General features: G+C 36.9%; 1 protein-coding gene across 1 annotated transcript in view; it reads left to right on the forward strand.

The window, feature by feature from the left end:
• The window catches only part of LOC118334732 (macrophage mannose receptor 1-like), a 15,124-nt gene that overhangs the window by 3,902 nt on the left and 550 nt on the right, over positions 1-10,672 (forward strand). Inside the window, exons 8-31 of the mRNA XM_035670785.1 lie at positions 236-390; positions 852-965; positions 1,226-1,341; positions 1,459-1,607; positions 1,703-1,902; positions 2,366-2,481; positions 3,008-3,080; positions 3,212-3,365; positions 3,761-3,799; positions 4,253-4,416; positions 4,532-4,593; positions 4,932-5,032; positions 5,173-5,315; positions 6,102-6,204; positions 6,414-6,541; positions 6,788-6,832; positions 7,029-7,125; positions 7,417-7,646; positions 8,018-8,183; positions 8,684-8,848; positions 8,939-9,055; positions 9,467-9,622; positions 10,158-10,187; positions 10,392-10,648. Of these exons, the coding sequence (XP_035526678.1) occupies positions 236-390; positions 852-965; positions 1,226-1,341; positions 1,459-1,607; positions 1,703-1,902; positions 2,366-2,481; positions 3,008-3,080; positions 3,212-3,365; positions 3,761-3,799; positions 4,253-4,416; positions 4,532-4,593; positions 4,932-5,032; positions 5,173-5,315; positions 6,102-6,204; positions 6,414-6,541; positions 6,788-6,832; positions 7,029-7,125; positions 7,417-7,646; positions 8,018-8,183; positions 8,684-8,848; positions 8,939-9,055; positions 9,467-9,622; positions 10,158-10,187; positions 10,392-10,639 (3,071 nt within the window). The 3' untranslated portion in view covers positions 10,640-10,648. The remainder of the gene's footprint in view (positions 1-235; positions 391-851; positions 966-1,225; positions 1,342-1,458; positions 1,608-1,702; positions 1,903-2,365; positions 2,482-3,007; positions 3,081-3,211; positions 3,366-3,760; positions 3,800-4,252; positions 4,417-4,531; positions 4,594-4,931; positions 5,033-5,172; positions 5,316-6,101; positions 6,205-6,413; positions 6,542-6,787; positions 6,833-7,028; positions 7,126-7,416; positions 7,647-8,017; positions 8,184-8,683; positions 8,849-8,938; positions 9,056-9,466; positions 9,623-10,157; positions 10,188-10,391; positions 10,649-10,672) is intronic.

Genomic DNA, 10,672 nt, shown 5'->3' on the forward strand with positions numbered 1-10,672 from the left:
ATATATATATAATATATAATATTCTAATTGTTTATATATATATATATATATAAGCTCTTATACTAATAAAATGTCTCTCCATAATTGCTACAATATAGTTTACACAATACTTGCTGACAGATTGAGTGATCTACAATTGTCCATGTTTCCAAATGTTGGGATAGTACCAATTACTCGTTAACAGTGTGTGAAAGTTTAGCCACTGGTTGACATAAGGCACTGTCCATGTCTGCAGCATCCAATGATGAGCTTTGGATTGGACTGAATGACGTAAGGACAGAGGGGCTGTTTGACTGGAGTGACCACTCCACTGTCACCTTCACCAGCTGGGAGTATGGGAAACCTGCTGTGTCCACGGATGCAGACGACTGTGTTCTAATCAGGGGAGAGGTAAGATGCACCATGTGGATATGATGGTGTGTATAATTGGACACATCACAAATGAAGGGTGGCATCGTGGTTGTATCCATTCTTTAGAAAAGTTCTATTGATTTGTACAACAGATAGTAAAAAGTATTACCTCCCAGATTTGATATTAACTTGGGTGTACAACTTTTATCAGATTTACTGATGTTTTATTATTTCCAAATTGTTGGTAGGTATGAACTAAATTTCCAAAGTTGTGACTTGTAGAGATCTTTATTACAGTTTGTGAGAAGTTAGGTTCTTAGGTTTGGGTTCTTAAATAAAAAACAAATAAAAAAAACACATGTTTTGCTATTCTTAGTTTTTTAACCAAAATACGTACAAGAAAAAGAGAAAACATTAGGAATATAAGTATGTATGATTTATCCATCCAGTACATGCAGTCTACAGGTATGCAAGTGTTTTACGGTGTTTCCTTCTTGCAGAATGGAAACTGGGCAGATCGCTCGTGTGATGAGAATCATGGATTCATCTGTATGAAGCAGAGCGTCACTGAACGCCCCACAGATGAAGTAGAATTGGATGTCGGCTGCAAAGCTGTGAGTTTGCATATAATCCATGAAAAAAGCATCTGGCCTTCAGAAACATCTGGATCATCAGGGTCAGGGTGCAAGATTAAAACCCAGAAAGTATCTAGTTCAGTAACACATTCAGTTGGAAAAGAGCGTGTAGATCCAAGCACTGTAGATTCAGCATAGGCAGCAATGCAACTTTAGATATAACTTTAGACTCTGCAGATAAATGTCTTTTGTATTTTAACATAACTTCTCAGTTCTAATCACTGCTCTGTTTCCTACAGGGTTGGAAAAGGCATGGTTCCTTCTGCTACTTTGTAGGAGTAGAGACAAAGACATTTGATGCAGCCAAAGAGGACTGCAAGGCCTCAGGATCCTACTTAGCCGATGTTTCAAATAGGTAAGAACATTTGTGTTTAATCATTATTCTTGTTGATGTTTGTTATTGTTATTCTTGACACTGCAACGACTGTGTATTATTCACATAACATATAAGAACTTATGTACTTCTTTCCAGGGTGGATAATGCATTCCTTGTCAGCTTGGTGGGGTTGAGACCAGAAAAATACTTCTGGCTAGGCCTCTCAAACCAGCAAAACATTGATGAATTTGTGTGGACCAACACAGACTCTGTGAGATTCACTCACTGGAACACTGAAATGCCAGGTATGGAGATTAAATTCTAATTGTTTAAATTAGGGGCTTATAAACAGCAGATCCACAATTTACAATCTGACTGTTTTCCCCCTCAACAACTCCAGGTTCCCAACAGGGCTGTGTAGCCATGACAACTGGGATTTTGGCTGGACTCTGGGATCTGCTGCCTTGCACAAACAATGAGAAATACATCTGCAAGCATATGGCAGAGGGAGCAGCTCCGACCGTTCCACTACCGACTCAGACTCCTCCAAAGTGTGCGGACGGTTGGTTGCGAGTGGGATCAAGAAACTTCTGCTCTAAGGTACCTTAGAGGTCAACCACCGCTAAACACAATTAAAACACATTACCTGCAAACACCAAGAACCACTCAAGCTGCCCAGTGTCCTGCCACAGTCACCATAGCATATTCAACAGTTACAGTACTACAGGCAATACGTATAAGGCAAACATGTCAAGTGTGGACAAATTTAAACAGTAGTATTTAATATCTTGACTACAGGTAGCAACCTGCAAAATAAATAAGATTTTTGCACAGGTTTGATTGTGTGGATGCTTTCTTCATTGAGTTTGATAGTCTATAGCTCCAGCACCTCAGTTAAGTTTGATACCTGATGAGCAGTGTTTTTTCCTCTAAATGACATACTGTACAAATCTGGGGCTAAATAAATGAATAGATAAATAAAATATATTCAACCCAGCAAAGCTATGGGTGTACAGATCTAATCTACCTTAATCAGATCTTCACTTCTTGTCTTGTATTCAAGTTTTTTACAGGGCCTCGAGCAAATGAGAAGACCTGGTACGAGGCCAGGGATTACTGCAGGGCCATCGGAGGAGACCTGCTCAGCATCCATAGCTCTTCTGAGCTCATTCTGGGACGGTATGAGCTACTTAAATACACTCCTGTAAAAAACAAAAACAAACATAATTCTCGCAGTATCAGAGATGGCACCCATTCATAAAAAGTATTAATAGACAGCACTGTAGGTAAGAAGATTGTAAAACACCAAAACTGGTACATAGAGGCAAACACAAGTTGTATGTATTAATAAATTCTGTTCAAAACAGATCCAACATGCTGGAAGGCATTTCACACCATGTTTATATTTTCACACACTGAAATCTTAAGCTTTAGTAGTGAACATCACACTTGCTGGCACCTCTTCTTTGCAATGGCTCGTTCAACTTCACAATCTTTGCTGTAGTTCTTTTTACTCAGTTATCTCTTGCCTCTAGATGGCAACAAAGATTACAGACCCTTTGGCTGCAGCTGGAAACAAAGGGTGCATACAGCAGAGCAATGAGACAGAGCAGTATTAGATAGCTGCAAAAAAAAAGCTCTTTGTTGGAGAATTCGGAAATATGGTTGGAGAGATTTATCAATCATATAATTCTGTGTACTGCAGACATGGAAAAGCCTGGATTGGACTACATATTCCTGACCCAAGCACTGGATATACATGGAGCGATGGATCCGCGGTTAGTTGACTGTGTTCTACTTTTTTACAACTAATTTAATAACCCATAATCATTCAGTGTAGGTATGTGTGTGAGTTTGTTTTAATCCATTTATTTATGTACTTATTTTTGTTGTTTCTTTTTGTGCACAGGTGAACTTCCTTCACTGGCAGGAAGGAGAGCCAAACAACCATAATAATGACGAATCTTGTGCTGAATTCAGAATTTATTCCTGGCATGATTCTGGGTCGTGGAACGATGTGAACTGTGAGAGTTACAATGACTGGATATGTCAGATCCGCACAGGTACGATTAGAACTGTGTACTGAATTCTTATCTTCTGTTTGATTATGAATTACAAAAATTATTTATTTTATATTTGGCCTGTAACCAGATATTTAACTATAGGCAAGATAGGATAAAATAAACTGTATTTCTGTTAGTTTATATTTTTCTTTTAAAATAAAAGACCATAAAAAAACCTGCAGACTGTAGAGGTAACAAATGAACAAATCAATTAAGTCAGGACAATCAAATGAGGCAACTTTCACAATAGCCAATCATCCAATTGGATGTACTGTACTGAAGCCATATTTATTATGTGCTTGCTTTGGGGGGAATTCCGTTTGATTTTCACCAAGCAAAACAGTTATTTAGCTGGACTGAGGATGAAGAAATTAACACTTGTTCTGGTCTTACAGGAGTCACTCCGAAACTACCTCCAAATGATACTGCCACAGGTAAGTTGACATTGTATAACCACACAAACCCACACACACCCAGGGTGACAAAAACATAACATTTTCCCACGGCTAATACTAATTATAATGAAAAGTAACTTAAAAGGTCCACTGTGTAACATGTAGGAGGATCTATTGGTAGAAATTCATACTGTGGATTTGTATAACAGTGTATAATAATCTGAAAATAATAATCGCTGCGATACCTTAGAATTAGCTGTTTCAGTGTTTGCTCTATGGAGGCCGCCATGTTGAGCCGGCATGTTTTTTTTTTGGAAAGTTTTGTGACAACCAACGCAAAACATGCTCCTACAGGCTTGGAACAGGAGGTTGAGGCGAGGGGGATGTAACCTGCAACTTCACCAATAGATGCCACTATATCCTGCACACTGATCTTTTAAAAATAAGCTGTAAAATGCATAAATTGTTACTATGTTTCTAAAACCTTTGCAGAGTATAACACCACTGCAGATGGTTGGCTCCAGTGGAGAGGGAAGCAGTATTATATAAACAGGCACCCAACGCCAATGGAGGATGCGCGCAACTTCTGTCAGCAGAGACATGGTGACTTGGTATCTATATCCAGTAAAGACGAAAATGTGTTCCTATGGAAACAGGTGGGTTATTTTCACATTCATATTAAAATCTTACAGATATGAAAGACAGTTTACTAATTACAAAAAGGTATAGACACTAAAAGTGTGTATTTTCTGTGTGTGTGTTTGTTCACAGATTTCCAGAAGCTATGGGTCCTATTATTTAGGTTTGTCAGTGGACCTTGATGGTTCATCTTGGTGAGTGGTATCAATGAATGCCATAAAATGCAATACAATGAATTACTGGTAATAGCTAGGACATCCTAGTTTGGTAGATTACTATCAATGCAACAGATCTGTCAGGTCATGTCACTCATAAACACATTTACAGCTATTTTAATGCTCCAGTTTTACTTCATAAGCAGTTTTTAGTTTTTTTTACTTGCTAGGCTTTTTTGTCAGCACATATTCTATTTGTTCTCTATTTATTCACTATGCAAAACAACAACAAGACAGATAAAAAAAAGTCTAATGTCAAGTGATTATTGTTTACATGATTACACATTATAATTCAACTAAACTGTGTGTGTTTTAAGGTGGATGGATGGTTCTCCAATTGGGTTACAAAGATGGGATGAAAATCAACCAAATTCTAACAGCTTTGATGAGAACTGTGTTACAATGACTTATTATATGGGTGAGTAATCTATAAAACATTAAACAAAGTATTAACCTTAGATATTAGATGTTCTGGATAAGATGAATATGCTGCTCTTAATAAAAAGATCTAAACTGCTGCTGGAGAAATGTTTTTCATTATATTTCTGTTACTTACAGGCTTTTGGAGAACTTCTAATTGTGGGCAAGAGCATCAGTTCATTTGTAAACGAGGAGGATCACCACCTGTCAACACCACTGTAGCCCCCACAGTTCCTCCTAAAGGTGGATGCTCATTCCCATGGACCAAATTCGACTCCAAGGTCAGAAATTACTGTTAACCTTCAAACCTTTAAACCTGAAAGAGCTTCAGTTTAGGTCCTCAGAGCAAAACCATTCTCTACCAATTTTTAAAAGGTCAGAGCATTTCTGTGTCACATGGGACTAGTCTGATCTACAAGTACTGTGGCTCTCATTAAAAGGTTATATATATATGAAATTCACGGCCACTAGATGTGACACTAGAGCACCTGCATCTCAGACCAAAACAATGGGCGCTACTGCCGATGTTTTAACACATTAAAAGGACCTCTGGGGCTAAATGGATTTGTTATTCGTGTAACAAGGTGGTGAACAAAACAGCTTTCAAACAGTATGCTACACCACCTGTCATGTTTTTACATATGGCATACACTAATTCAGTGCAACTATTGCTGTATTACAGAAAAAAGAAGGTTTGTCACAGTTTAATTAGGAAACCCTGCAAGCATAAATGCCATAATAAAAAAAAAAGAAAAAGATAGATCTAAATTACTGGACTACTCAGGAGACCCTATATATGTAGGGTCAATTACTGTAACGTCCCATCATCCAGTTATACTTTACTTACTTTTTATACTTAAAATTATACTTTATATTTTTTTTAAGTAGATGCATCTTTGAAACTAATAATAATAATAATTATAATAATAATAACATTTCATATAGTAAAATTAATACAATTATATAAAGCAATCTAATCAAATATTGAACAACAAAAATATGGTATTTATAAATAGCTTTGTTTGTCAAGTAAAAAAAAGAATCATCATTTAATTTCTTATCTGTAGTGTTACAATATCATTACGCGGATGACCACCTGGGAAGAAGCAAGGAAACAGTGCATTAACTTTGGAGGCAATCTAGTCTCGATCCCCACAAGGCGTGTGCAAGGTTTGTTCTACTGTTCATTCTTTTTTTTAATATTGTTTATAATTATGCATAATTGTGTACAATGTGAACAGAGCATGGAAGTTCATTAGGTTTAAACTTAAACGATCAATGTACTTTAAATTAAACCTTCATAAATAAGTTGGAAATTTTGCCAAAATAAGGAAAAAAGAAAGAAAAAATGACCTAACTTTTACCTTTGAAATTTTCAGCATTTTTGATCACCAAAATAGCTGAAGTAGCAACTACAGACCTGTGGATCGGTTTAAATAGTTTGAAACAAGATGGATTTTACTGGACTGATGGAAAACCAAGAAGATACACCAACTGGGGCTATTCTGTAAGTAAACACACGTACTACAGTAATTGTAAAGTGAAGCAAATAAACTGCAACATTAAAGAGCAACTTAACACCAGCTTTTATCTCAGTTGCAGTGATGTAGAAGTGTACTCCAGGGTGTCTCAGCACACTGTGACATCAACAGTGAAACACTGTTTTTTGGCTTGGTGTTGTGTTATTGTTTAATACAAATAAAAATGTTATTCATGTTACTATTTGGATTTAAAATATTGTTCTACTCTTTAGAAACAGCAACGTCGTCCTGGGTCCTTTTATCAAAGATGGAATGAGGTAACATTTCCAAGACTTATTTCGAATTAAAATACCACTCCTGTTAGTTACAACAGACAAGTATTTTGCTATCAAACATCAAAGAGTTAGTCATCAAGTCAACCAATCAATCAATGACCACTTTAAGTTTAAACCAGTTAGCATTAGTTTTAAACTGTGATGCCAAATCCTCACCACTCCAAATTTCCTTCCTCAGGAAGAGTGTGTTGCGATAAGCAGGAGTCCTACCATTGGTAAATGGTGGATTAAGTCCTGTAATGAAACCAATGGAGCGGTCTGTGTTCGAAATGTTGGTGAGTTCATCCTTTTTCTCTTTTAGAAATACTCTAAGGCTTAAAAAGGATTAATGCAATTTGTTTATTTAAGTACCACATGTCTTATATTAAAGCCCCATATTATAATTTGCCCCATTCTGTCCAAACAGTGTTCTTTGTAATAAAAAATGTTAACAGTAATATAAAGACTAAAAGAAATGGGTTAAATCTTACAAAATTAAGCTACAGTTCCTGTGACAGTACTTACTATGTCTGTAATAATGAAAAAAAACAACAACAATAAATTGATATAATCTCTTCTCTCAACAGACTCAAATATCGTACCTCAACCAGAGAAACCAACCGACATCTACGTAAAGCTGGGAAATGACAGCATCAAGCTTGTGACTAAAAATCTGACCTGGGAGGATGCACAGAAACACTGTGAAGGTGATAAAGCCAAACTGGCATCCCTGAGAAATGAGTGGACACAGGCCTATGTCGAGCTGCTGACGATGAATCTCAAAGCTCCTGTTTGGATTGGACTGAACAAACAGAAGGTACAGGGCTACGACCATCCAATGTTACTGTACTGAAACACAAAAACTCCTGTAAACTAGTTCCAGGGAAAGAAAAACTTAAAACTTAATAATATTGTAAAATAAAAGTCAGATATTATTACAAATGCACTGTAAATAATGAATAATAATAATAATAATAATAAAAATTAATTAACTTTATCAATACATGAAACGTAGATCTCTCACAAGGTAGCTGACCAGCTACTCTTGTACCAGAGGTGTTTAATCTATTTGGCAAAGTAGTAGTAGCAGTATTTTAAAAAGCCATCCAAATGTTGGATTTTATTAGCATGCTGCATTAATTATTAATTACTTATTTTTAATATGAATGCATTTGATCTTGCTTTCAGACAAACGGTTATTTTAGGTATATTGATGGCTGGCAGATGACCTTTGTCAGCTGGGCTCAAGGCGAACCAAGCAAAGACCAACCTTGTGTGTACATAGATGTGGATGGACAATGGAGGACTGCTTTCTGCAATCGGACCATGAACAGTGTTTGCATGCAGACTACAGGTATGATAATGTGTCAACCTCTGTAAGTCTAAGTTATTATACTGTAAATGCTGTAATTATGTCTTTGGCATACAATGTAGGTAGTTCTATATGACTGAACTATACTGATTAGTGTATAATCACCTGAAAATGAGAATTGTTGCAATCAAATGCAGTTTTCAGTTAACCCAACGGGCTTTTAAAATGATTATTTAGCTATATAAGGAGATTATTTCTCTCAAGCCATAAAGAAATACCTAATCCTTCAGTTCATCTAAAAAACTCACAATCAAATTAGGAGATGCATGGTTTTCACTGGATAGAGAATTCAGTGGACATTGCCGACAACTCCATTAGTGCAACTTTTTTTTTTGCCTTATACACATCTTGATCCATTAAAGAAATTCATGAGCACTAACTTTGTGATACAATAGATCCCTACTATATAAAGGTTTTGGGTTACTGTACTGAATGTCACAGTAGGACAATTTGTAACTCATCCTCAACTCTGTCACTCACAGAAGTGCCACCAACAGAGTCAACCAGCTACCCGGGAGTTTGCCCTGAAGAGACAAATGTGGAGTACCACCAGAGTTATTCCTGGCTTCCATTCAAGGGTCATTGTTATTTGTTTGTCACAGAGGAAATTGAATGGCCAGACGCAGCTAGTAGCTGTGTCAGGCATGGTAAGAGACACTCCAGAGAAAATTGGTCACCTAGTAATATGTTTGGTCATTTTTACAACCAGATTGTTTTGTTTTTCTTTTCTTGTGAAGGTGGAATACTGGCCAGCATCCAAGATCCTAGTGAGCAACAATTCATTAAAAGCAATGTGGAAATATTTCAAGACAGCCACCGCTCTTTCTGGATCGGCCTCTATAAAACCCACAGAGGTATGATTACAGTTATGAAAAAGTATCTAAGGAAAAACTGTACTTAAAAGTCCCCTGTGCAGTTCTCTTGCACATTCATTGTTCCCCACCAAAATGCATTGATCTAACAAACCTGCTGGATACATGTTTACAGCTACGTATGTTGGCTAGCAGTCTTCTTTACTGCTTTCGCTGGTGCACTGCTGTGTATCTAACCACATTGCACATTACCAGCCCAAAATACTTACTGGCTCAAAATCACTGTTTCAGTATTAATTGTGTTCATCAGACGTCCTTTATTTTTGTTTCTTGGTTTACTCTTCATATGCACCTTGACAGTAGGCAGGGCAAATAACAGCTACATAATCAGACGGTTATCTGGCAAACTAAGTGAAAATAGTAATGCCCTGAGTTTCTGTTGTTCTGCATTAGGAACATGGCAGTGGTTGGATAGAACAGTCTTGGACTACACCAACTGGGATACAGATGTGCCCGAGTATGATTATGGGGAGATCGGAACCTTAGATGGGATGTGGAGGTCCGGTCGCGGATGGCACGACAGAGCATACGTCTGCAAAACACCCAAAGGTAGTTTGAAAACATGGTCTTGTAATGAGCATGTAGCTTGTTCATAAATCTGGAGTAAGAGGGAGCCATACTGTGTTGAAGGTACATTTTCCTAAAAAAATGAATGGAGGGGGTGTAAATAATGTTATTAATCTGGTCATTATCACTCTACACCCTGCAAAAATTGCAAAAGTTTTAACGTCATCAACCCTTGTAAACTTATTTATAAGGTGTCAAACTACTACCTCAGAAATTTGTATTGCAATAAACTACCAATCTACAACTACCATTACGTTAAAGTTTGTTATTCAGTGAGTAAAACATATCCTTAGTCAGACTGCGATCTTGTGACTGTCGTAATTAAGAACATTTGGTCATTAAATAAAAAAACTCTGTATATTGGAGGATAAGGATTGGTGTCCTGCTATTTTACATGTGCCCTGCTGAAAATGATTAATACACGATGATCAATACCAAGGATACAGCTGGAGCTAATAAAACATTTATATTCCTCAGAGAAATTATTTATCTGAGCATTTTGTTTTTTCCCCAACAGTGATGCCCACTGATCCATGGTCAAAACCTGGTAAGTTACATCTTTAAATGTCCTTAAGTCGTCGAATCATTGAATAATCATAATATTTGTAAAAATACTACATGTAATACAAAATGTGTTATACAATAATAAAATTAATAATAAAAAAATAAATAAATCACTACAATCACCTATCACCTAAAGTTACATTTTGGTTTGAATTGTTTGACTGATTGCTTGCCGACTTTTGTGCAGAGCCTCACGGAGGGCAGGATCCCCGCAGTCGTGTCCACACGAGTTTGATAGTCATGCTGATCATTACTCTCGTTTCTACGCTGATGGTCATTGCATTCTTCGTCTACAAGAGGTCTCCTCGTCCCTTACCCACGTTTGACAATCCACTCTACTTCGACAGTGAACGATCCCAGCCCGATGTGGTCGATACCAATAAACTGATAGAGAATGCAGAGGTGGAAAACCCTGAGCCTATTTTAACTATTTGATTTACAAAGTTCAATTCAATTTATTTTGTATAG

Source organism: Morone saxatilis, unplaced genomic scaffold (genome assembly GCF_004916995.1).
Source record: "Morone saxatilis isolate NCDOM2014 unplaced genomic scaffold, NCSU_SB_2.0 Contig23, whole genome shotgun sequence".
NCBI classification, from domain to species: Eukaryota; Metazoa; Chordata; class Actinopteri; family Moronidae; genus Morone; species Morone saxatilis.